This window comes from Balaenoptera acutorostrata, chromosome 1, assembly GCF_949987535.1.
Source record: "Balaenoptera acutorostrata chromosome 1, mBalAcu1.1, whole genome shotgun sequence".
Taxonomy (NCBI): domain Eukaryota; kingdom Metazoa; phylum Chordata; class Mammalia; order Artiodactyla; family Balaenopteridae; genus Balaenoptera; species Balaenoptera acutorostrata.
In genome coordinates this window covers 151,213,366-151,241,300 of record NC_080064.1, presented here as the reverse complement: position 1 = coordinate 151,241,300, position 27,935 = coordinate 151,213,366, and the positions used below count along the sequence as shown (strand labels likewise).

The 27,935-nt window shown below is 36.0% G+C and overlaps 1 protein-coding gene across 2 annotated transcripts in view; it reads left to right on the top strand.

Annotated features, from left to right (window-relative positions):
• Window positions 1–27,935, top strand: part of RPS6KC1 (ribosomal protein S6 kinase C1) — a 204,392-nt gene that overhangs the window by 106,189 nt on the left and 70,268 nt on the right. For both annotated transcript variants that reach the window (XM_007175583.3, XM_007175582.3), the window contains 2 exons: window positions 11,493–11,608; window positions 21,680–21,772. In XM_007175583.3, coding sequence (XP_007175645.2) covers window positions 11,493–11,608; window positions 21,680–21,772 — 209 coding nt within the window. The remainder of the gene's footprint in view (window positions 1–11,492; window positions 11,609–21,679; window positions 21,773–27,935) is intronic.

Below are 27,935 nucleotides of genomic sequence, written 5' to 3'. Positions count from 1 at the left end.
AAAGGCTTTAGTGACTTTAGATTAGAAGAGTGGGAGAAAATTAGAAATGTTAGTTTGGAGAGTTGTAGCCAGATATTTGAGGAAACTAGAAGAATTTAGGATCTAGTTCAGTTTATAGGTGTATAACCAAACCTCAAAGACAGTTAACAGGGTTACTCTAAAATAGACAAAGGTGCAGACATAATTTTCCTCCCTACAGTTATCCCCACTTCTTTTTTTTAAGGATAATTACAGTAAAACTAATCAGTTTGCATTAGACTTGGCCTGATTATTTACGTAAGTGCAGCAAGAATAGTGATTGATTGTATAAGTTCTTTGTAAGACTGCTTTGGTGGAACTTTTCATAGGGGATCTCAGATTGAACTCTTAAAAGCCTTTGAGGCTAGGAAGCCAATCCAAGGGTCATCACTAGATTTTACCTGCAATACCTACAGTTTGAGTGAAGTCCTCTCTTTTCAAGGTTCCTGGGCCTGTCAAGAAGTATAACCTTCCATACTCATCTGGTAAGGCTGATGGTAACCCTGTAAGTAAGGCACCAGGCCAATTTTTCCAAGCATTTCCTTAAAGCTGTCTGGTCATATCTGAGTGTATACACATTTCTGTCAAATATGACATTCTAGTTAAAGTCTTGGTAATATAGCCAGTGTTTCCAATTGTGTTCTGTTATAATGAGAACAGATTCTTATTGAACTTATGCAAATAATGAACTTTATTGCCGTGAAGAGAATACTCAGGAGTTTCTGAATTTTGGTGGGATCAAGTAGGGAGAAAAAGTAAATGTTCCACTTTAGTTCACAAATATATATTACCAAATTGCTGATAGCTTTAAAAGAAGAGATAAAAGGATTTCCTTAAACCTGGAAAAACAAAAGAACCAGCAATGTTTTAAGCAAAAAGTCATAAAAAATTATAATCATCTTCATCAGTTCATTCAGTTCTATGTAATTATTTCTTTTTTTAAATTTTTATTGGAGTATAGTTGCTTTACACTGTAATTAGTTCTTGATCTTCATCTATTGTTAGCAGTTTTATGAATCCAGTTTTTCCTTAGAGTTCTATAAATTCTTAACCAGTTGGTGTTATGATCTGAAAGTTACCAGAAACTAGTATCCTAGAGTACTTGTCAGAATCCTTTCTAGAAATTTCTCTGAAGAAGAAACACTTTTGTAGGAACGCTTTAGCAAAAGCATAAGAGTAAAACAATAACCGTCTGTAAATGTCAAAAGACTTAAAATGCCCATGGTTAAAGATCTGACTCGAGTTCATTACAGTGCAGTTGACAAGGAAATTTGGTTATTTCTGTGACACACAACCCTCCAGGACAATAACTAGAATTATGACATAACATTATCAGATTTATTATTGTGTTATTATTATAAATATAATGTCATTATATGTATTATAATTTTTATTATAACACTGTCAGATATTAACATATATCAGATTTCTAGGAACTTCATACAATTTTTAGAATACTTATATACCTATATAAATAGAACATAAAGAAGGCCTAGTATTTTTATTTCTCAATGCTTCACATGTAATTTAACATATCAAATAAGTCTAATTAGTTTAACATCTATCTTTTTATGAGAGGAGAGAACAAATCTTTTGAGATATGCCAGGGGCCCTCTGGAAAAATCCCAAAGTTAGTTTGAGGTCAGAAAGACTTCTTTTAGAATTTGATTTTTGGGAATTTTGTAAAAAATATCAAACGGTTTAAAAACACTTGGTCAAATAGGGTCATAGGGCACTACAAAACAATGCTTACGTATTTAACCAAAGTGGCAAAGACTTTACAGGCAAATATAGGTTACATAGTTCTGAGCAAAACTTACTTCTTTTAATATCCAGAGGACTAGGTTTAAGAAATCAAAGACCCGATAAAGACAACAGGGAACATAGGTGATTATTTTGGCAGGACACAAGATCTTTGTGTCCCCCACCTCCTCCCTGGCCCTGTCAGATTGTTCAAAAGGTAAAAGAAAACCTTTTATAATCTCTTACTATCAAAAGCAGACCAGTAGTCCAAGAAAACTTTGTCCCTTTTAATAGGGAAAAACTCAAATTCTAATTTTACACCAGCTTACTTTTGGTATTGAAACTTAATCACATTCATTCTAATCTTAGCCAGTCCTGATCACACATAAAATTCCTTTTCCTTATTATTTCTAGTAGTTTTAATTACCTACATGAGAATTTTTAACCCTTAGAAACCTTTAATTTCTACTGAAAACTGGGAAGTAAGCAATTATGAACTATCTTTTACATTAGCATTCTGTGGATTGGCAGATTCATAAATACTTCTTATTATTTCTAGAAATGTGTTTTCTCATAGACAGTTTCTCAGTGTGGCATAAAACATGCTTATTAATAGGCCCAAATGCCTTTAATTTCTCTGTAAAAGGAAGCAAAACTTAGATAAACCTGTGTTCAGTAATTAATGTTTCAGTACTTTACCTTGTTTGGAAGTGATCTAGATACTTAATGACTATCCTTTAATTTAACTTAACAAAATTTCAGGTTACCAAAAAGATTTGGAGAAACTATTGGAAAGTTCACCTAAAAACTTTTTATCCTACTGACATCTATTTCATTTACTTGTTTTTAACAATTATGTTTAGACTGCCCACAAAAACTTCATGAGACATTAGACAATGTCAGTCTTCATCCCAAGCCATTTTTCTTGCTGACAAATTTTGTAAGAGATAACATGAACTTATTTGATCTTTAGTTAGCCTAGGCTGAATAAAAAGTGTATATCAACATTATTTTTAGTATGGTAACTTTAAAGACATGTCTGTTTTAATTAAGTCAACAAACTTAAAATGAGCTTTTATTTACTAAAGATTATCTCAGATCGAGTGAACCTCAAAAGCATTGGGTTAATTTTTCTTATATTTTTAAGAATTTTATGAATACATGATTTATATAAGCACTTAATTTTTTTTGTAAGCCAGTTAAATAGAGCTCTTCTATCAGTTAATTTTGGCAATACTATCCAGAGGTAGAAAATATATCTATAACACATGTATATAGGCACATGTGAACACGTAGACAGATGTGAACAGGGACCTCATAGCTTCTGTACACTTAGGATTTCTCAATTGCTCAAGTTCCAAATGACCTACCCTCTGTCCCCCTTCCCCCCCCCCCCTTTTTTTAACTGATAAGAACTACCTCTCTGAAGTTTGTACTTTAATATTTGCATCTCAAAGGCACAAGAAAAGAATGCAAGTTACAAGTCTTTTAAGATAAATAGAGGAGGTTTTGGGATTGGAAAAAGGAATAGGTGAATTTTGGACTGCCTCTAGAGCTGCATTTCTAGTTTTGCAAAGATTTGTAAGATAAGGACAGTTGCTCTCAGTTACACAAGGAATTGGGTTGTTATTTAAATGACATCATAGGTTGATCCACCCATAAGTCCTTTTATAAGGGCTTTAGAAGTTTTTTCTTTCCTGCTGGGTACATTATTTTAGTTTAGGGGAGAAGGCCTTAAAAAACAGTTATTAGCAGACTCTGTATATTAGCTTCCAGTTTGGCCAACTTTTGACCACAGAGCTACTTAAAATTAAAAAAAAAATCTTGTCAGTTTTCAGCTTAGATAAACAGTAAATATTTCTGGCAGTATTGAACAACCCCTTGGACTTAAGAGGCATCCCCTAATTGGGTGCAAAAGATACTTTATTTTTCTCTTTATTGGGTACTACAGACAGAGATCCAGAATTGACTCTGGTAATAATTTTCACCCTCAGCTGGCTTCTGCCAGTTTTTTCAGGATCCCACCTGCAAGGTCTGAGTGGGGTTTAAGTGGAGAATGTATCTCTGATATTTACCAGAATTTGGCAAGGTTTTAAATTAATTTTTAATTTCAGTTTCCCCTTGGTTGTTTAAGGGAATGATGTAGCAATTTACCAGAAAATCCTCAGTCTCCTTACCTCTGAGAGAGATCCTTACAGGGTCTTTCTTTCAAAGGTATAGGGGTTCCTGTATGGCCATTAACTTGACGGACTTTTGTTTATTGCCTTGTAGTCTCTTCAGAGTGGAAAGACAATTCAAACAGAGGATTACTAGAATGAGTACTTGATAAAGGAAGACCGAGGGGGCAGTAGGAGTTGTGTCTGTCTTTTTTTTAAAAATAAATTTATTTATTTATTATTTATGGCCGTGTTGGGTCTTCGCTGCTGCACACGGGCTTTCTCTAGTTGCAGTGAGCGGGAGTTACTCTTCATTGCGGTGCACGGGCTTCTTGTCGTGGTGGCTTCTCTTGTTGCGGAGCAGGGGCTCTAGGCGTGTGAGCTTCAGTAGTTGTGGTGCGCAGGCTCAGTAGTTGTGGCTCGCAGGCTTTAGAGCACAGGCTCAGTAGTTGTGGCACACTGGTTTAGTTGCTCCATGGCATGTGGCATCTTCCCGGACCAGGGCTCGAACCCTTGTCCCCTGCATTGGCAGGCGGATTCTTAATCACTGCGCCACCAGGGAAGTCCTGTGTCTGTCTTATAGTCCTTTGTTTTAGGTACCTCTTGTGTCTTTAATTTTTTGTTAGCTTTTTGTAATGAAACTTTCAATAAAGTTCTTTTGGCATTTTGAAGCCTTTGGAAGCTTCTGCATACCAGTTAAAATATGTATCCTATTCTGTTTGTTTAATTGGGGAACTCTTACTTTTAAGTGCACTTCTTAAGTGAATGATCTTGTCTAATTGGAATGTTCCCCATAATGGCCACTGTAATTCTAGGTTGTTTTTAGTAAGATTTTGCCATTTTTGTAGATATCTACAGTTTCCAGGATTACAGTTGTTAGACATAAAATAAGCAGGTATGCCAGAAGGGTGTGCTTAACTCTTTGGATTTTAAGGATCCCATTATTGTTTTTATTTTTTTAGACAGGCCTTTGGGTCTCTTGGAGCCAAACTAATACCTAAAAGGGGTGTGTCATAGGGTTAGGGATTATGTGGTGTTTTACAGTGTACTTCTATGCGTGGAAATTTTCTTAAGGTTGGCAAGTGACTGAGTGTCAGTAACCCATTCTGTGACCAGCTTATCCTAACATGGGAGTCTTTGAGTTAGGTGGTGGGTATTCTAACAGATCTTAAATGCTCAACCCTTATGCATCAATTTTGAGGCTGTTTTGACTTCTGAGATTCCTATTAGCATTTAGCCTTTATCTACATAAAGTAAGGCAAAAAAATGTGTACCTTAATATATACTGAGTCCTAACCAAGAAAAGGTCCTGTGTGTACCATACCAATTCCCCAGTGTGGGATGTGGGACCTTGGACTGGGGAAGGCATTGAACCAGCAGATCTCAACAAATGCGGGCTGTGGCCTGGGGGCCCCACATAAATAGGGAACTGCATATTGCCACTAACAGTGCCTAAGTGGATCCTGGGACAGAATTAAGAGTTGGGGGTTCCGCTCAAAAACCTGGGAATTGCAGTCCATGATAAAGCTAGGGGCCTGGGTCCTGGGCAGAACTGTCCACCAGCTCAAGCTGTCTTGCTCTGTAAAGGAAAACCAGTTCTATCTGAAGCCTGATGCAAAGAGAAAGGAGCTCAGAATTGAGAGAAACTTACCGCTGAAAGAAAGACAGTGAACGCAAAGAGGGGTTCACAGGTACCACACCTGTCTTTCTTGTCCTCGAATGCCATCAGAAGTTTGTTCACTTTGGACCCTGACAGTGACACCATATCTGTTAAAAGACAAAACCCAGCTGAGTAAATTTGAAGATCTAATTGACTTTATTGATTCCTGAACCAGGCAGCATCCCATCTAGCAAGTAGAAAGGAGCTCCAAGGAGCTCCAGAAAAGGAAAGGTTTTTAAAGCCAGAGAGGGGATGGGACAAGGAAGTCACAAACAAAAAAAGATTATTTTGAGGAAGACACCTTCCTCTGGGAGACAAAAACGTTTATTGTCTGGTTACCTCCCTGGTGCTGACGAGGAGGTTCCAGGCTGACTGGTTAAGACTCCAGTCCTGGGCAAGGTTGAAACTGCGATTAAGTTAGGTATTCTAAAGTTTGGTGACATGGGCTTAGTGGCTCCATTTTGGGCTGTTTGTTTCTTTTTTTAATGGCAGAAAACTGCTTAAACAACATTGAAAGCAATTATAGTTGAGGCAATGCCTGGGCACAAATATTATTGTGACTCTTGCTTTTACTATTCTTTGGTGACTCTTCGAACTTCTAGGGTTCACATAACACTTAGTTTAGAAAAAGCATTAATAGGGGGTTGGTTAAATGCAAATGGGAAGCAGATTCCCTGACTGACCAGGTTTGTTATTCACGGAAAGGCTGATGGCTCTAGATTTGTGGGTGATGTGTAGAACCGTAAATTACAGTTCTTCTCAAGGTTGCCTTTTGTTGTCAGAACACTTAGCATAAGTCAGAAATGGTAGGCTTTACCTGAAAAGAACAAAAAACCCATTGAATATAATAAATCAGCACTTAAAAAAAAACTCTAACCACCAAGGCCATCTCAAACAGGCATATTCTTTTATGTGACTGAAGTTGTTTAAAAAAAAAAAAAAAAGGAAGCACCAACAAACAAAAACTTATCCCAGCAAACCCAGGTTGATTTGGATGTTCCTTCTAATGTGATAAATCTGAATGAAAACCAAGCATGCTGGACCAAGAGTAAAGTGACATAGGGCCTATTGGAGAGTGTGGAGTAGAGATAGAAATATAAGATGAGACTAAGTAGAGTCTTATATGGGGATTAAATTCTGTGCATGTGGAGACAATCAAGTATGGTCAAAATACTCTTGAAAATCCCTTAAAATTTCCCATAAAGTTCAAACGTAGACATACTGGCTTTCAAGAAGTCTGACGTGGCCAATTCTTCCTTTAACATTGCTTTTCTTTTGTTGAATCAGTGATGAGGCAGTAGCTATATTCTTTTTAGTGACTAAGGGTAGAATAACAGAATTGGAAGAATTAACTTTTTATTCTAGTTCGTGAAACTGATTTTCATTATTTCTGTGAATAAAAATGCCTTTTTTTTTTTTTTTAATGGGTAAATGAATAAGGACCTTTGTTTTCCAAGGAAATCCTTGGGTTACAAGGATGTTCGAGAGCCCAGTTTTTCTCAGAGAGGCCCATTCTCTTTTACATAGTGTGAAATTTATACCTCTTCATAGCTCTGATTTTCTCGTGTGCCTGTCTATCTTCTTCAGTCTTTCCTTCTCTCTGATTCTACTCTATCTTGTCTGATAGGCTCCTGCCTCAACTCCTTACCTTTATTTTTTCTTCATCTTTGTTCCCATGCTCGCTTGTACTTGTCCTGTGCTCTGTATTTTTCTTGCTCTTCTCAGTAACAGTAGAATAATCTAATTCAAATTCAGTTACCTGAAGTGTGGTAGCATAAGATCTGGTTTAGGTTTAGGCTGTTATTTAACTTTGTGACTGAGAAAGGCATTTCACATCCCTGAGCCTCAATTTCCTTAGTTATAAAAGGAAGGTAATATATTAAATGAATTTGATATAGTGAAGGAGTACCAAATGGTGATGATTTCTTGGATAAATTAGAATTTCACAATTCTATTATCTATAGATTGTGCCTTCTATAATAACTTCTCTTAGTAAATTGAGTCAGGGTTGGTGTTCTGGACTGCTGGATAGCAGTTTTCTAAAATTTTCAATGACAACTTTGAAATTGCTCATTTCTGTTCAGCTACACTCTCTTCTTTCATGAATCATGCTTTATGATCATCCTAATTCTATTCTTTCTCTTGATCTGAGGTAAAGAAATATGGGTTGACACAATATATAAATATAAGACATCTTTTATGGTACACCAGAACTTTTTGACATAAAGGTTAGTAAATAAATAATGGAAGCAGTTTTTCTCTTTTGAATGCCAAAGCACAGTGGAAATTCTTGTTCTGTCTGAATGATTAACAGAAATGTAGAGAACTTATTGAAGGTATTGGTTTATCTTCAGATAGAATTTTTATTTTTTAAAAATATTTTTTGATGTGGACCATTTTTAAAGTCTTTATTGAGTTTATTACGATATTGCTTCTGTTTTATGTTTTGGCTTTTGGCCCCGAGGCATGTGGGATATTAGCTTCCCGACCAGGGATCGAACCTACACCCCCTGCATTGGAAGGCGAAGTCTTAACCACTGGACCACCAGGGAGGTCCCTAGGTAGAATGTTAAATACATATCCATTTTAAAAAGCATTTATTAAGTGTCTACCTAGATATATTACTGAAGAAATAATAGCTACATGACCTAATATGGGATTAAAAGTTGAATTCCAGGTAACCTAGTTTCCTTGAAAAATAATCATTATATGCTGCGTGTGTGTCTTAAAATGAAGATTAAGAAATTAAGAAGGTTAGAGTCAAAAATTTTGATCAAGTAAAATCTGTTTAAAGTCATATTTGTGAGTAAGTTGATTACTTGGAATTATTCTGGAAATCGATAGATGAATCTTTTCTCTCTGGTAGTCAAAAACCTCAGTAAGTATCCTGCAGCAGAAATCTGCAAGAGGTGGTTTTCATCCTTGGCTGCTGCTATTGATCAGCAGTGCTTGTGACCTACTTTTAAGGGGCTGATAAGGAAGGAGGCATAGTATGTATATTTAAGGTTACATTTAAAAAGCCTTCCAGTATTTCCATCACTTCCTTGTTTCCATGGAAGCGGAACCACTATCATCAGCAGGAGTCCATTTCAGCTGCTGGCTTCCGGTTCTTGTTTCTCTGTTACTATGGTGACTGCCTCGAAAGCAACAGAAGTACCAAAAGTTTAAAAAGCAGCAATTTGATTACAAAATATGGTTTTAACTCTAGCTTTAATGAGGTGTTTTATAATTGACATTTTTGAATTTCAAGTTGATTTTTTTGAAAAAAGAAAAATTTGAAGTTTTATTAAAGCTTAATGACACTGAATTAAATAGGAAAAAAAACTAAATTGCCATAGTTTCTATTAGAGTTGAGCCTAAGAAGAACCAAAAATTCTAAATGGGGATTTAAATTAGGGCTTGAAAGGTATAACCTGCAATGAGAAGAGCTAATGATAATGGGAGTAGCAGTTGGAGTCTATGAGCAATAAGCTCAAAACTAAGAACGAGCAGTATGTCGAAATAGTGAATGTTTCTTATTTATGTGGCACATTTTATCTTCAAAATATGTTATAGTTAGGTGATTTTCACAGATTATATCCATTTTTCAACCGAGTAAAAATAAAAACCTTGGGTTTAGAAATTAAGTAAATTTTAAGGACAGAGGCAGGAAGCATACTGACATTTTATTTGAGGTTTGAGGAGTTGGTGAGTTAATAAATATAGATTGTTCCACAGTTAAAAGGCAGTAGAGATCCTCATCCCTCACCAAGACCAGTTATATTTGTGAATTACTACTCATAAAGGAGAAAAGAGATGGAATTGTAAGATAAAAGCTGTGAAAGGAAAGGTATTTAAGCAAAATTGCAATTGCAACTTTGTTGCAATTTTTCTTTTTTTTTTCTTTTTAAAAAATATTTATTTATTTATTAGGCTGCGCTGGGTCTTAGTTGTGGCATGCAGGATCTTCGCTGTGGTATGCGGGATCTTTAGTTGTGGCATGTGAACTCTTAGTCGCGGCATGTGGGATCTAGTTCCCTGACCAGGGATCGAACCTGGGCCCCCTGCATTGGGAGTGCAGTCTTAGCCACTGGACCACCAGGGAAGTCCCTCCACTTTTTCTTAGAGGTCTGTATTCATTCAGGTTCTTTGGTTTACATGTGACAAAATCCACTACCTTAGGCAACAAATGGCAGGATTGTAGGTTCAACTGAAATCAGGGACCCCAGTCACATTAGGTTTTCTTTTTTGGTCTCTCATATTTGTGTCTCTTTTTTTGCTTTGGCGGAAACAATGGCTGCTGGCAGTTCCCACTCTCTTACTTCCAGCGTCAATAACACAGAAGGACTGATTGGTCCAGTTTGTGTTGGGCCAATTTCTCCCTTCTCCAACTGTGGCCAAGAGGATGGGGTTCTATGGTTGGCCCTGCTGCGACAGGGAGGCTCACACTTGGCTGACAAGTAGTGACTAGAGGGGCCGAGATGTGAAGTAAGGTAGCAGCTTTCATTCAAACCACGTTGTTAAGGGTTGGTAGTGGTTGGGGGAAGAGGTGGAGGAGTATGAAGGGGAGGAGAAAGGGACATTTCCCAGAAGAAATAGAAGATGTTGTTCCAGGCAGAAATAAGGAGAGGTTTTTCCACCTGTAATCTTTTGGGGGAAAATATCTCCTTCATTGTAATTCAGTTCACTTCTAATTCAACAAACCAGGTGACATTATTATGGAGGATTTGGTTTTGAGAGAAAAACCAAGATTGAAAACCTTTACAACTTATTGCTTCCTATAGCACTGGCTCTGTTGTAGTACCTTTTATGTATGTTGTCTCCTTTAATCTCTACAGTCATTTGAGCTATATATTTCCATTTTAGAGAATGAGGAAGAGGTTCACAGAGTCGAGATGACTTATCATCGGACACATGACTAACAAGAGGCAGAGCCAGAATTCAGATAACCAGGGTTTCTGGCATGTAATCCAGGGTACTTTCCATTGTGTGATACTTACATTTTGGTTAATTTCATTCAGAAGATGCATAGGGTGAATTATAAAAACAGTACTGTGTATTAAGTGCTTTGATAAAAGTGAGTCATGAATAGTATTGAATATTATTTATGAAAGGAACCTTAGACATCATATAGTACAGTGGTTTCAGACTTTTTGATTTTCAGCCATGGAATCCTTTCTTCAAATGAAATGTTATATTATAGTCAAGTATATATATAAGATGGGTAAAAGCATAGGATCATCCCACTCTGGAGAGGAGAGATCCAGGAGTGTAACACCTCCTTTTTGAGATCTTGAGTTCTTAGAGGCCACTTTGAATACCCTTTCCTTAGGGAAACTGAGAGCCAGACAGGGTAGATGATCCTTGTTCACTTTCACATAATATATTACAAGGATTTAAATCACATTATTGTTTTCAGTTGTAAGGTGGGTGACAATTTGTTATTAATGAATAAACCCTGATGCTTACAAAAATCAGAGTGAATTTAGAGTTACCCTAAATAATTTTATTCTCCAGTTTGATGGTACTTTTATAGCCTATCACATCCATGTCACAGCTTTTATTAAATGTCTCTTGCATTTAGTCCTATTTGTTGAGTTGGACAACCGTATACTGTTTGGACTAGGCTAGTCTCTTGTCCACAGAGCTTTTTACATTACATTCTTTATATATCGGCTCCTCTTATAAAATACATCAAGTTCTCTATACATATTTAAACAGGGGCGTTTCAGAATTTAGATAAATGAAATTCATCTGGGTAATATTTAGACCTTGCTGATATTAATAACTTTGATGTCTGTTCCAATTTTGATTTCTCTTTTCTTTTCAGTTAGAAGTGTGAACAAGTGGTAAATTGGGTAAAAGGAAGTTACAGTTTGGATAAAAGAAAGTTTATTTATTTTTCACATGTCCTGACTTTTGTTTTTTCCTTTTAGGAGAGTCAAGCCCTACTCGTCGAGAAGCTGTGAAGAGAAGAACCGCAGAATATCTCATGCGAGCAGAGAGTCTCTCTAGCCTTTATGTGAAACCTCAACTTGATTATGTATCTCAGGTATGTCTTATGTTTCATTTTGTATTTTCTTTAGCCATTTTTGCTGTTTTGTCGCTCAGTTTTATTTCTAACTAGAATGTTTGAGCATTTTGGTCTTTGGAATTTTATCAGTGATTTTCTTACAAGGTGTTGGTGGGAAGAAAAGCATTAAAGCAAACCACCAAAAGTGGAATAAAATGGGACTCACTTTCTCCTTCTCTTTCTCGGCCCTTTATTCTTTACTCCATACCTAATATCACCGTGTGTAGAATGACAGTAATTTATACTGAATTTTATTTGAAAATTTTAAAGTTAAGTTATGATTCTGTTACCATTCCTGCACCGTTCATTGATTCATGCTAAAACTAACTATTTAAGCATAAGTCCTACAAGTAGCAGCTATAGATCACCTAGAATTATAAAGGTATAATTCTAACAGGGATATTATTTGGGGCTACGCCTAGTCTTGTCTGGAAAGCAGGTGAATGTTTAAAACATTAGAAACATTTTGGTTTATCATTATTGTTTTTATGTTATGTCCATCTGGATTTGGCAAGTTTCTGGAAGAAATTTTTCTGTTTTTTTCTTTTTTTCTTTACATGAAACTAAGTTTTTTTTTTCTGATGCAATTTAAGAGTTATACCTTCTAGAGGTGGGAGAAAGTGTTTATTTTCTTAATTGATGTAAGAGGCAGGCAGGCTTGTTCACGTCTCAACTCTGTCCCTTGAAGCCATGGAAGATTGGACAAGATACTTAACTCCACCTCTTAGCTTCAGTTTCTACATCTGAATAATGAGGATAATAGTAATTCCTTGCTAGGTTGTAGTTAGGATTAAATGAGTTAAAAAAAAAATCACTCATATGTGGATGCACGCGCACACACACACACGTAAACATTCAAGTGCCTACCTCATAAAAAGACCAGCCTATAAGCCAAGCTTTTAAGACTAGCTTAATAAGCATTAGCCCTATTTTTCATCTCCCCTCATATATTGCTTTATATACCTTTTCCCACATTTTAAAATGCTTTTTATACTTTCTGAAAATTATAAAATGTCTCAATTTTCTAGTTTAAAAATAGCCCATTATTTAATCTTGGTTCATTGGACAACTAAAACTTTTTTTGCTGCTTTTCTGAGCCCTTTTCACTTTCTGTGTGACCTTTTAAAACATACAGTTATCAGAACTGTACTTATTAGTATAAGAAATTTTGTTGTTAAGCATTTGGCCAATCTTTTTAGAACAAAAACATATATTCCAACTTGGAAGTAATATACTTTTGTTACTTGTTCTGACATAATAAATGTATTTAAGTAAGATAGCTGCTGACTCATTTTCAGATTGTTAATTACTGTGACTCTCTGTATTCTGTTTGCTAATCTTTTCCTGTTTTCTTTCATCGTTGTTTCAATTATATTATTTCCTTTAATGCTTCACTATTGAATTTTATTTTTAATTTTTAAAATTAAAAACTATTTTTATTGAAGTATAATTGACTTATAATATTATATTAGTTTCAGGTGTACAACATAGTGATTCAATATGTTTATACATTACAAAATGATCACCATGATAAGTCTAGTTATCATCTGTTACCATATAAAGTTATTACAATACTATTGACTATATTCCTTATGCTGACTTATTTACTTTGTAACTGGAAGTTTGTACCTCTTAATCTCCCTCACCTATTTCACTCACACCCCCTCCCTGCTCTGGCAACCACCAGTCTGTTCTCTGTATTTATGAGTCTGTTTCTGTTTTGTTATGTTTATTCATTTGTTTTGTCTTTTAGATTCCACATGTAAGTGGAATCATACAATATTTGTTTTTCCCTGACACTTAGCCTAATACCCTCTAGGTCCATTCATTTTGCAAATGGCAGGATTAAGTTTTATCTTTTTTAAAAATAAATTTATTTATTTATTTATTTTATTTTTTATTTTTTAAATTTAATTTTATTTATTTATGGCTGTGTTGGGTCTTCGTTTCTATGTGAGGGCTTTCTCTAGTTGCGGCAAGCGGGGGCCACTCTTCATCGCGGTGCGCGGGCCTCTCACTGTCGCGGCCTCTCTTGTTGCGGAGCACAGGCTCCAGACGCGCAGGCTCAGTAGTTGTGGCTCACGGGCCTAGTTGCTCCGCGGCATGTGGGATCCTCCCAGACCAGGGCTCGAACCCGTGTCCCCTGCATTGGCAGGCAGATTCTCAACCACTGCGCCACCAGGGAAGCCCATAAATTTATTTATTTTTTATTTATTTATTTTTGGCTGCATTGGGTCTTCATTGCTGCACATGGGTTTTCTCTAGCTGCGGCGAGCGTGCATTACTTTTTGTTGTGGTGTGCGGGCTTCTCCTTGCAGTGGCTTCTCTTGTTGCGGAGCACAGGCTCTAGGTGCGCGGGCTTCAGTAGTTGTGGCACACGGGCTCAGTAGTTGTGGCGCACGGGCTTAGTTGCTCCCGGCATGTGGGATCTTCCCAGATCAGGGATCGAACCCATGTGCCCTGCATTGGCAGGTGGATTCTTAACCACTTCGCCACCAGGGAAGTCCCTGAATTTTATCATTTTTAAATGGAATATTTATCTAAACATTACTTTGAATCTAATTCTTATTTTCTGTGGAGTTGGCAGCCTACCCTGTGTGCTGTCCTGATGTGTATATTCTCCATCCATTTTTGGCGATACTCATAAATGTATTAAATAGGATGCGCCTCTATGAACTTTTACTAAATCCATCTTGTATATAAATACAATTGATCCTTGAACAACATGGGTTTGAACAGTGTGGGTTCACTTACACGTGGATTTCTTTCAGCAGTAAATACTGCAGTACTACACAATCTGAAGTTGGTTGAATCCATGGATACAGGAGGAATTGTGGATACAGAGGGCTACTGTAAGTTATATTAGGATTTTCAACCGTGGGCAGGGTTGGCACCCCAACCCCATGTTATTCAAGGGATAACCATATTCTAAAAGTTTTAGGGAGTCAAAATCAGCAGTATTCTGTTCTTTCTATTAATGTTAACTTTGAGTGTTCTACTTATACTTACTCATTCAAACTCCCTATTTATGCATCCGCTGTTACAGTTCCCCACAATCATTTTATGGAGCAATAACTTACTAGGCAAATAAATATATAAAGCCTGCTGTATAGCTTTTGACTTGGAGAAAGGAACCATGAAGTATAGCAGTCAGAATTTTCCTTCAAGCATAGCTTCAAATGAAAACAAAACAAAAGAGATCTAGTATAGGAAAGCTGATTGTATTAGATTTATACAAATTCATTAAGCATCTGTTGTGACTCTGCGTGTACATAGTATCAAACTAGATACACTTTGGAGTTATATTAAAGATATGGCACGGTCTCTGCTCTTGCAAACCCTAAAGCATAATTGAGGACCCAAAATATGTACGTAATTGAGGAAACAAAAGTTAGAGAGGATTGTAAGAGCCATGTAGAATAATGGAAACTTGTATCAGGAAGGGTTAAAAAAGGGTACCTAGTGAATCAGATTTGATATGCTAGGATTTTTTTTCAGTTCTTAGGCAAAGAGGTTAGAGAAGAGTTTTTCTTGATAGAGCAAGATGTTTTTCTTTTAGGGTAAGGATTTGCTTTTTATTTTCACTTTTGTATTTTACTCTATTAAATCTGGCCCTTATTTGGGTCAGAGATATGGTCGATTATTTTTTATCTGTAATTTAACTTAAATGTCTTCTAGAGGTTCTGGATGAGCTTGGTGAATTTATTATTTCTCTTCTTTAACCATCTTTGGGCAATAATTTCAACCAACACAATGAGAGAATGATATAAATGATTTTTAGCAAATCTTAAATTCTGTGCAGAGCAGATATTATTTCTTTCTTGAATACATGTGCAAATATTTCTTTCTTGTCTGGTTGATTAAGAAAATAAAGGAATCCTTTTTGGGTTTGAAATTTTTTGTTGATTACTGTTTTTCCCTTTGGTGCAGTCTAGGTCATGACTCACTTTACCTGAGTTTTCTGTGGTAGTTCAAGCTTTTGCTTCATTGAGTTTATTTGAGACTCTTATGTGGTAAATAAAAAAGTTCCGAATTTCCCCGTCGTTGGTGATAATAGCCTTTTCAAAAAAGGACAGAAAGGAGCAAAAGTACTCTCCTACTCTTTCTTTTCGTCATTACTTCATTGCTAAAAGGCTCCGAGGAAACTTAAGGAGCAAGTCTGAGAACAAAAGGAAATGAGCTTTATTTGAACTAAAGGTGCAGTTTTTTGTTTTTTTTTTTAAATAAATTTACTTATTTATTTATTTATTTATTTTTGGCTGTGTTGGGTCTTCGCCTCTGTGCGAGGGCTTTCTCCAGCCGCGGCAAGCGGGGGCCACTCCTCATCGCGGTGCGCGGGCCTCTCACCGTCGCGGCCTCTCCCGCTGCGGAGCACAGGCTCCAGACGCGCAGGCTCAGCAGCTGTGGCTCACGGGCTTAGTCGCTCCGCGGCATGTGGGATCCTCCCAGACCAGGGCCCGAACCCGCGTCCCCTGCACTGGCAGGCGGATTCCCAACCACTGCGCCACCAGGGAAGCCCTAAAGGTGCAGTTTTAACTAAAGGACATGGATTTCTTTTCCTTTTTTTTTTTTTTTAAATTGTTGGTGACTTTGAATGATTTAAGAATTGGTATTAGAGGGGATTTCTCTGGAAAATACTTGAAATAGCTTATTTGCTATTTTTAGCTCTAGGCATTTAAAACTTAAGATCAATGAAATTTAGAAAAAGACAGTAAATGGTCTAAGTTTAGGACATAAAGGATTGTGTAGCTTTTAAAGCACGAATACCTTTTTTTGTTTGCAATTACAAGGTACGAATGAAAATACAATTGGCCCTCTGTACCCATGGGTTCCACATTTGTGGATTAAACCAACTGCAGATGGAAAATATTTGGGGAGACAAAATTCTAGAAAGTTTTAAGAAACAAAACTTGAATTTGGCACCTGTTGTCAACTATTGACATAGCATTTACATTGCATTAGGTATTATAAGTAGTTTAGAGATGACTTAAAGTATATGGGAGGATGTGTGTAGGTTCTATGTAAATACTACACCATTTTAAATAAGGGACTTGAGCATCTGCAGATTTTGGTATTTGTGGGGATCCTGGAACCAATCCCCTGTGTATACTGAGGGACAACTGTAGAATGTATGGCTTTCCTGAATATTTTGTGGATTTTGAGTATAGTTGCTATAATGTTGAAAATATTTCTCTATTGTGCATTTTGTTTACTGGTATTATTGGTATTTCTCAATTCTTCTTTAGCAAATATTTTAAAATGAGTGTTGTGTCACTCTTAGTGAGACATGGGCAAAGCAAAGATAGAAATCAGGTGCATTCCAAATCAGTAATAGGACTGCAGTTAAGAGTTGTGCTTGAAATGTGATGTAAGAGAGACTTTTTTAGGAAACTGAGTATTGAGGGTTAATAGGTTGCCAATGAAAGTCTCGGCAAAGCCAAAAATCTACAGATGAAGCCAAGTTCAGAAACTAGTGTAGTTAGCTATCATGGTTCAGAGCGTGGATTCTTGATATGTTCTTTGTAGAGCTTTTCTTTTGTCCTTGATTGCTTGTTCCCTCCCAAATAATGCTGACTTACTCTCAGGTTATTTAAGGATGAGTAGCTAACCCTACTCCACATGTGGTTGGTGGACCAGCAGCACAGCATCACCTGGTAGCTTCTTGGAAATGCAGAATCTTAGGCTCCACCAAAGACTGACTGAATCCGAATCTCCATTTTTACAGGGTCCTCAGGTGATGTGCATACATGTTAAAGTTTGAAAAGTACCTCACTAACAGATTGGTAAGAATTGAGATAGCTCTCATTGAGAAAAGGTAATAATATCGAGTGAAAGAGACTCTGGGCAGGATAAACAACAGCTTTAAAAAACCCCCAAAATGAAAACAAAGGTAAGGTTCACTTAACCATTTAGACAATGTTGAACAGAAATAGTAAATAGGTTTTACTAGTGTGCTAACTCTAGTCCACTGGTAGTGGCTGTATTGCAAGACAGAGTGTGGGACTAATAGAGTCTGCCATTGGCTTGAGCAGTTGAGTGATATATACTTGCCATCTTTGGTTTTGAAGGTTGTTGGATTATCGTATATTCTTGCCTTTCCCTTCTCCTCACCCTCTGTATTTAAGTTTTGAACTCCTTGCTTCTCTAGGCATCTTCTGATATAGTAGCCAATACAAATAAGTGAAATTTTTACTTTTTTCTTTAAGGAAATCAGCCATGTTGCCTAGAAATATTTCCACCCCACCCTGCCCCAATAGCATTGGCTGAAGTTTTCCTAAACAATGTTATATTATTTTATAAATAAGATTTAATCCCCTCTTATCTATTACCTAGTTTTGTCATCTTAGACAAATTGCTTAACCTTGCTGCTTTTCAGTTTTCTCATCTGAAAAAAAAAAAATGTTGGACTTGATCTCGGTCTCTTTCTTTTCTTAAAATTCTGTGGATTTATGTTTCCTTTTGCCATCTAAAAAAGGAATAGATCTATAGGGATTCTACCCAATTTAAACACTGCATATCAGAAATACAGGATTTTTTATTGATGGTTTTATTTCATGATCTTTCTTTGTTCATTTCTCTGATCTTAAACTTTTATAGATGGTTAAAGTAGAAAGAGAACTTGAATGATCACTTCGCCTTTGGTCTTTCCCCATTACAATTTCACCATTCCTGTCTTTGCAAAAGTAACCTTACTAAATCACTGTTTTCGTTGGGTTGTTTCTCATACAAAAACTTGCTTTCTAGAGTCTGGAAAACATAGTCCAGACTTTTTCCCCTGGCATTCAAGGCCTGTTAAAGTCAATAAAACTGACCAACCTTAAAAGTGCAATTTTATTTTCCTTTGTTCTACAATTTGAACATTTTTTTCCCCACCAAGAGAGTTTTTTTTCCCCCAATCCTATGTATAATATCCTTTCCTAACCTAATTCCTACATAACATTTAAAATCCCCTTTGATTCCACTTCTTTCTGAGACCACAGTTTATCATACATGTGATAAACTAGTGACTTATCTCTATTGTCTTATGTTTTTAAAAAATGTCTTATTGTTACTTAACTTTTCATGTATTTGGCTTATCTCCTCAGGTGAGTTGTAAACTTCTTGAAGCTAGGGACCATGTCTTTTTTTTTTTTAATATTTATTTATTTGGCTGTGCCATGTCTTAGTTGCAGCGTTCGGGATCTTTAGTTGCGGCGTGCGGGATCTTTAGTTGCGGCATGCGGGCTCTTAGTTGTGGCATGTGGGCTCTTAGTTGCAGCATGCGGGATCTAGTTCCCTGACCAGGGATTGAACCCGAGCTCCCTGCATTGGGAGCTCAGAGTCTTAACTGCTGGACCACCAGGGAAGTCCTGGGACGGTGTCTTTTGATGATTTATATCCCTTTCAGTTATCATGCACATAGTGGGCACACAGTAATTTATTGAAAGGCACAGTAGAGATTTTGTGGTTTGCTGTCTTTGCTGTTGAGATTGCTAAAGTGAACTGATAACTTTCTTTGGAAACTGAAAGATCCAATGACATCACTGAATAAGAGGGATAAGTAGGAAATAGGGATGTTGGACGTGTTTGGCCGTATTTTCAAAGATGAATGTAACGGATAAGTTATCACTTAAAGTGTTATTTTTCCTCCTATAACTTTTCCTAATCATTCCTTTCACCAAAATCACAAGCAGTGATTTCTTACTTGGTAATAGAGTAGGGGGAGGTGAATTCTTAATTATCAGAATGTGTCGTGTAGCAGAAGGACTGCAAGCAATAGAGTAAGGAGTTGGGGTCTAGCCTAGGATCTTTCACTGCTCTTTCTGACGGTAAACACCCAACCATTCTGAACTTCCTTTTATTTATCTGTAAAATGGGGATTATAATAATAACTTCTTGTAAGTACTACACTCAGGCCAGCGTGAGGTATGAAGATAAAATAATATAGATTAAGAGAGAAGAGACTATTTCTGTTATATGTCTATTAAAATACTCTGCTAAATGTTTTTCTGTCCTTAAAAATTCCCCTTGGATTTTAGGGAGGCAGAGATGTATCTTTGTTTTATGTCATCTAGCTCAGCACCTAATAAAGTGAGATTAAAAAGGAATTTTTTGGAAACATATCCTAGAAGTAGAAATTAAATAGATTTAAAAAGATTATTATCGGGCTTCCCTCGTGGCATAGTGGTTAAGAATCCACCTGCCAATGCAGATGACACGGGTTCAAGTCTTTGTCCGGGAAGATCCCACATGCTGCAGAGCAACTAAGCCCGTGCGCCACAACTACTGAGCCTGAGCTCTAGAGCTTGCGAGCCACAACTACTGAGCCCGCATGCCACAACTACTGAAGCCTGCGTGCCTGGAGCCTGTGCTCCGCAACAAGAGAAGCCACTGTAATGAGAAGCTCGCACACCGCAATGAAGAGTAGCCCCTGCTCGCCGCAACTAGAGAAAGCCCGCACGCAGCAACAAAGACCCAACACAGCCAAAAATAAATAAGTAAAATAAAACATAAAAAAAGAGCAATGTACTTTAAAAGAAAGAAAAGATTATCATCCTGTCCAGTTGCCACTGTCACCAGCATTCTCAAGTTAAGTCTCTTTAAAAAATAAAAAGATGTCTTTTTTTAAACAAATTAAATGCCACCTCTTTAGGCATATTGAAGTTAGTATTTGCTTACTAAACCTAAAAACAAAAAGAAATTATTTTGAAAGCAATTAAGATTGCTGCTTTTAGAAAATTTCACAAAGTGACAGTTTTCCCCGTTTGTAAAAGACACCCAATTTGTCTATGCAACCTCCCTAACTCGTTACCCTCCTCTCTTCCTCCTTCCTCTCTTTTCTGCTCTTTCTCTCTGCTTCTAACCAACATGCTAGGCACTGTGAATATAAAGACGAATAAGGCATACTTCCTGTTCTCAAGGAGCTTCTTGTCTAGTGATGCTGAGCTGCACTAGGACTTGAAGTATCAAAAATGTAACTCAGTAACTCTGGTAATCATGACATTTGGTTAACCAGGATATTTATCGTCTGCTCCTGGGGGTGATAAATGTTTCCTATATATTCTAACAGATTTTTTAACAACAAAAAGGTCTGCTTTGGGGGTATAATAAGGCTTTGTGTGTCCTGTCATCCTTTGCAGCATCACCATTTTAATATAAGGATTAATAAAGCATTGCTTTCTGGTTGTAAATGCCAAATGGAGATGTCTTTAGAGTTTATCTAGTCTAATGTTTTACTTTACTGATAGGGAAAAACTAAGACCAATGGATGGAAAGTTAGGATTATTCTTTTATTGTATGTGGTACTGAAATATCCCTTCCTTATTCACTGATCTTTTTTGGACTTTTTTTTGTGGTGAACAGACTAAGTTTTCCATATCACAGATGTTCAAATATTAAAAAATATTTTCTTTCTTCTGTAAATCGTCTCTTTTCTAGGCTTACACAATCTCAGTTCTAATAATTATTGGTTATATGACAGAGTTTCTTAATTTTTCACCATTATTGGCAATTCTGATTGAACTTGAATTTGCCAATCCCTAACATACCTAGTATATATTTATAAAGTAACATTAAAGGACTATAGTTTTATGATGAGAGAAAATGACTTATGTTCCTTCCCTCCCCAAGTTTATCTATTGTTACGTTTGTTTTAGTCCCCTCCTTCTAAATTACTCTTGAGCCTTCTGGGGTAAATATAAGGCTGTGATTGATTGTTGGCTCAGTTAGCCATTTGTTACAAAGTTTCATTACAGCTGTACAGTTCTGAATTGCATTGGTGCTCTGGAAACTATATCAGCTCATTAATTTTTCTTTTTAAAATTTTGTTTTCAGTGTTACGATTTATTTACTTGCAACTATTTTCTTGATTTTTATTTGTGATTTTCTTCATTTTTGATTTTATTATTTTTTTTATTTTACATTACAGACAAACAGAAACTTCCTCCTTTCATCTTTCCATTCTCTGATTTATGATAAATTTAGTTCCTTTGGCCTGGCATTTGCTTCAGCAGGCAGTCTTCCTTCAAGCACCTCCCTGATTGATGTATAATCTTTGATATCTTCCATTAGCCTCCAGGATCACTAAGTTCAAGGCCCCCTTGGAACCTAAGGAGCCCTGCCGAGGAGCTGAAGGCCTTCAGAGTCCTTGGGGTGATTGACAAGGTAATTCTTCAGTGTCTCTTCAAGAGTTCAGTCATAAATCGATGCATGCTGACATTATGTCTTTGAAGCTTTGGATCTTAAGGATATGAAACAAAAGGAGAAAATGACTCAAATGCATCTGCACTTTAAAATAACAAAAGAGAAGAGAAAAAGCTTTTATCTAAGCAATTCATGTAAGGTCATGCAAAATATACTTGTGTTAAAGGAGAAGGTGCTTATTTGTTGGCATTCAAAAGGGGTTTGGTTTTTATAAACCTGTTATAGTTATAAAAACTAGTGAGTCAGTAGTTGTTCAACATTAACTGGTATAGTCAATCTAATGGTCAAAAAAAATGACATTCTCCTAATAAATACCATTTCTTGAGTACCTTCTATGTATCAAACCATGTATTAGGCATTTATATAATATAAACAATGTATTAATCCTATCCAACCTGTTATTTGCATGTTGGTGGAAAAGCGATGCTTAGAACAGTTTAAGTAACTTGCCCAGAAATCACATATCTATTTAGAGTGGTACTGAAATTCGAACGTAGATCGTTGTGACACCAAAAGCTGTGCTTTTTCCAATACACTAAACCCCCTTTTGCACACACACATTTTTATATTTGGAATAAAAGTACTGCGATAATAGAGGTCTCTGCCATTGAGTTTCCCCAAATTTGGTGACATCTCAGATATGCCAGACATTAACAGTACTGAGCCTGTCAGAGAGTTTACAAATGTAATTTAAAAATCATACACAGTAAACCGTGTTTTACATATATTTGGTCAACCACCACTTTACCTTTCAAAGTGAAAGAAAATGCCTTAATATTAGGTATAAATTAATTTAATCTTTTTTATGTTAACCATGTTTTATGAAGCACCTTAGTGTTTATTTATAACTTCATGTTCATTGAGTATTTCTTGTGTTCTAAAGTATGCTTGTGAGTCCATGCTAAAATTGAACAATATGCAGTATATTTCAGGTAATTTGAACAGTAACTAATAAGAGTTTGAGGTATTTCAAAATAAACAGTAGGTTGGATATTACATGAAGCTCTCAGGTCTTATTAAATTCTTATAAGCATCATTTTTCTCAAATAGATTTATTTGACTGAATTTTGAAGTTAAAGAATTCTAAGCAGTAGGACTTTTGAGCCTGAAATATTTCCTTAACCATGTTTTTCCTAGCCTTTCCAGTTTAGAGAACATTCTATTTGAGAATACAGAGAAGTAAAATAGCAATTAAATAGTTCTTGGATTTCTGTGCAGGCAAATATACTTTTTTGATGTACAGTGTCTCCTCCTTCTCTTAGATCTGTTTATTTTGACAAAGTGTGACCTTTCATTGCTCTGCTCTAATCATGAGTAGGTCACCTTTAAGTCCTGATAATAGCTGTGAGTCTCACATGTATTCAAATAAGGATGTTGACAGTGGAAGAATTCCTAAATTCTATGCTGAGGCATAATTCATTACTGTCTTTCTTTTATTAACCTGGGGAGTATGTTGGTATTTAGAAGGGGACATTTTAACTTTTCTAAGTAGAAACAAGGAAATATGAACTTGGGAATTAATAAGCTTTACAAATAATCTTTAAAAATTTGTATACCAGTCTCTCCTTTGTAAAAACATGAATAGGTAGATTTTTTTAAAATTTGAATTTTTTTTTAAATTGCAGTATAATTGCTTTACAATGTTGTGTTAGTTTTGAATTGTTTTTTAAGATAAATTCCTCCCCACTGTAATGAGGGATACCTAAAATTTGGGTTTTAGAAACTTGAAGTTTGGAAGAGAAGTGTTGCATCAATTCAAACAGCTAGAAAATACACTGGATACATTAATCTCACCTGTACCGCTCTGATTCTGTTTCATTAATATGTTCTTCATGAGTTATTTTGAGTGTTATTATCTAATAACTCAGGAAAATAAAATCTCTCTAGGAATAGAATTTTATAGACTTTTATATATAAAGTAAATAAAGCAGATTTGTTCATTAATATCTAGCCTGTAAGCTCCATGAAAATCAGATCGTGTCTTATTCACCTCTATAATCTCATAGCACCTAGAATCATGCCTGGCACATAATGGATGCTTAATAAAAATTTGTTGAATGAATGAAATTGAGACTTAAATAACTTTAAATATATCATATATAGAGTGACACCTACTGGTATAATGTGAGACTGCTACCTAGTATCATGGTTCAAGACACTCAGATGTCTTTACCCAGAGGCACAGAAATTGCAATGCTGTATCTTGGTCTAGAATTCAAAGGGGTGTACGTGACTTTCTGTTCTTTAATTGGGATTCGAAAATCTTTCATTAATATATATATATGGGACAAGGAACTTAAGCTCTTGGAATATCAATAAGCTGGTATGCATTCAGAAGCAAGAATGATAAGGCTAGTGAAGGCCCTCAAAATTGTATCATACAAAGAAGAGCTGAAAAATGAGGTTAACCTAATGAAAACGTGTGGTCTTCATATTTTGAGGGCTATACAGGATAGAGTGAATATATAATGTTCTGTTCAGATCTTGAGGGTAAAAGGGGTTATTAAGTATGCCAGAGCAATAGATGCAAACTAGGACATCTTAGGCAAAATAGAGCATCTGTCTTTCCTGGGAGAAAGGCAGTGAGGGATAAGCCTTTTTTGTTCATATCCCCCAAAGGATACAACTAGAAGTAAATGAGTACAGATTTTTAAGTTTTGGGCTAATGATTACAGATACCTTTCAAAAATTAGGATTGACCAAAGGTGGATTGGATTCCTTCATATCTTGTTTGTTTCTTGTCATTAGAAATGCTCAAGTAAAGCTGAAGGATCATTGATGAGGATGTTGTACAAGGAATCAAGCATTGGATGGATTTTTATGTTAGATAACTTTTAAAGATTTCTTTTAGCCCTCAGACTCATTTACACATAGTCTTCATGTAGTAATAGCTAGGGAAAGTAGAAATTAGTGAAATACAGTACTCAGATAAGAAGGATGGGATTGCTATTGTTTTCATATAAGTTTGTGCATGTGTGGATGCAAACTTTCGTGTTTCTGTGTGTGAGGTATGAATATATAGAGTATGTATATGTTTGTGTGTAGAAGGATTATTTATATATAGGTAGTTTGCAGCTGAATTAGAAGTCTGGATTGGTAGTTTGATTGCTAATAGGATGCCCAAGTGCTGGGAGAGTTTCTGAGAAAGTTCACTATAATATAGCTTATGTATAAAAACGATAAAGGAATCCATAATCTAGTAATGTACTAATGTCAGTTTCCTGGTTTTGATATTGTGCTATAGCTATATAAGATGTCACCATCAGGAGAAGCTGGGTGAACGGTACATGGGACTCTGTTATTTTTGCAACTTCTTGTGAGTTTTAAACAGAGTTAAAAAAAAAAAAAGAGGCTAGGAGGAACACTGACTTGAACATCAGAGTAAAAATACCAAGATGTGATCCCTTCACGTCCAGTTAACTCTTCTAGTTTGTGTGTAGCTGGAGAGTCATTCTGCATGTGGTGTGTGTATGGTGTTTACAAGGTTAACCAGTGAGGATGGTATGGTTGGATTGCCCAAATACATTGCCACTCCTTGAAAAACAGCTTCAGTGGGATGCTTTATAAGTCACTGTTATAAGAGATGCCACATAGTGTAAACCTAAAACTATTACTTCAAGTGCCTTGGCATTTTGTAATTGAGATAACTTCCCAACTTCATCTGATGCTTGCTAGGTAGAATTCTTGGGTTGGCTTGCTCTTGGGAAAAAATGTAATAACTTAGATGAAATGCACCAATTTGTAGAAAAGTGTAGACTATCACCTAATACAAAATGGATAATTTGAATAGCCCTATGACTATTAGGGGAATTGAATTTACAAAAAAAAAAAAAAATTCCTAAAATGAAATCTTGGGGCTCAACTGGTTTCGCTGGAGAATTCTACCAAAATTTTAAAGAATTGACACTGATTCTATATATTCTTTTCCAGATAATGGAAGAAGGTGGATCAGTTCCCAGTTCATTTTATGAGGCTAATGTTGTCCTAATACCAAAATCAAAGACAGTACAAAAAAGAAAATTATAGGCCAATATTCATAGATGCGGAAATCCTCAACAAAACATTAGCAAATAGAAATCAGCAGTATGTAAAAGGAATTATGTCCCATGACCAAGTGGGGTTGATTTCAGGGATGCCAGGTTGGTTCAGTGTTTGAAAATCAATCAGTGTAATCCATCCACATTAACAAGAGGAAAACTTGTATGAGTGTACCAATTGATGTAGAAAAAGCATTTGAAAAATTCAACACCGATTCATGATTTAAAAAAATAATCTCTCTAAAAACTAGGAATAGAGTGGAACTTCCTAAACTTGGTTCAGAATATCTATAAAAATTTCACAGCTAATACCATAGTTAATGATGAATGACTGAATGCTTTACCCTAAGGTTGGGAACAAGGCATATTCTTAACACATCTATTAAACATAGTACTGGAAGTTCTAGACAGTACTACTAGGCAAGATAAAGAAATAAAAGGCATATGAATTGGAAAGAAAGCAAACAGTTGACCCTATTTGAAGGAGACATGATGTTCTACACATATAAAAACATGGAATCTATGAAAAAACTAGAACTAATAAGTGAATTCAGCAAGGTTGCAAGATATAAAATCAGCTTACAACAATGTTATATTTGTATATACTAACAGTGAACACATAGAAACTGGAATTAAAAATACAATATCACTGGTGTGTTGCATATTCACATTTAGTCTTAACACCGTTGCCTCCATCAAACAGAGTTGTAGATGTTCCTTGGATAATCAGGACTGCAAGAAAAGGGAGGTGGAAGGGGACAGGTGGTATTTAGGGTGAGGCAAGTATTATAAAGTGACTTGAACTCTCCCCCTTCCACCCAGGGCACAGAATGGATTTAATTCTTAGGGTCTACAAAGAGTCAGATCTTTTGGTTCTTGGGACTAAGATAGCACTGTGCCTTACCCCTTATCCTGAGTATACCAGACCAGCCACGAGCTGTTCCTAGGAGCAGTTGGTGACTGAGGGGAATCCTGCATCACTGACTGAGTGGGATACTTGTCGTGCCACATGTGCTGATTGAATGGCTCCCCTGGTCCTTGGCTGATTGCCTTTTAACAACCCCATTGTTGTTCTTTCCGAGAAAGAAAAAATTAAAAAAAAAAATACAATATCATTTACAATCACTCCAAAAATATTGAACTACTTAGGTGTTAATATAACAAAATATGTACAAGACTTTTATGCTGTAAAGTACAAAACACTGATGAAAAAAATCAAAGGTCTAAATAATTGGAGAAATGTACCATGTTTATGGCTTGGAAGACTCAACATAGAAATGATGGAAATGATGTAAATTCTCCCCAAATCAATACACAATTTTAGCACAATTTCTGTCAAATTCTAGTTTTTTTTTTGTAGACATAGACCAATTTACTTTAAAATTTACATGGGAAAGTATAGGAACTATAATAGCTAAAACAGCTTTGAAAAAAGAATAAGTGGGTACAATTTACTTGATTTCAAGACCATATAGCTATATAGTAATCAAGACAGTGTAGTATTGGTATAGGGAGAGACACATAAATCAATGGATTAGAATAGAGAATGCAGTAATAGCCCCACAAATGCAGCCAGCTGACTTTTAACAAAGGTACAAAAGCAGACCTTGTAGGAAGAATCATCTTTTTAATAAATAGTGCTGGAACAGTTGGATGTCTACTGGCAAAAAAATGAACCTTAACTTATACCTCATACGTTATACAAAAATTAGCTCAAAATGGATCATACATTTAAATGTGAAATGTGAAACTATGTAACTTCTCAAAGTAAACAGAGGAAAAAATCTTCATGAGCTAAGCCTTGGTTTATAGAGGTTTTAGACGTGACACTGAAAGCATGATTCATAAAAGGAAAAATTGATAAGTTGACTTTATCAAGATTAAAAACTTTTGGTCTGTGAAAAATCCATTAAGAAAATGAAAAGACAAGCTACAGACTAGGAGAAATTATTTGCAAACGACATATGTGACAAAGGACTCATCTAGAATCTATAAAGAATTCTTGAAAGCCAGCATTAAAAAACTCAAATAATACAACCAGAAAATTAACAAAAGATACAAAAAGCCATTTCACCAGATTAAACGAT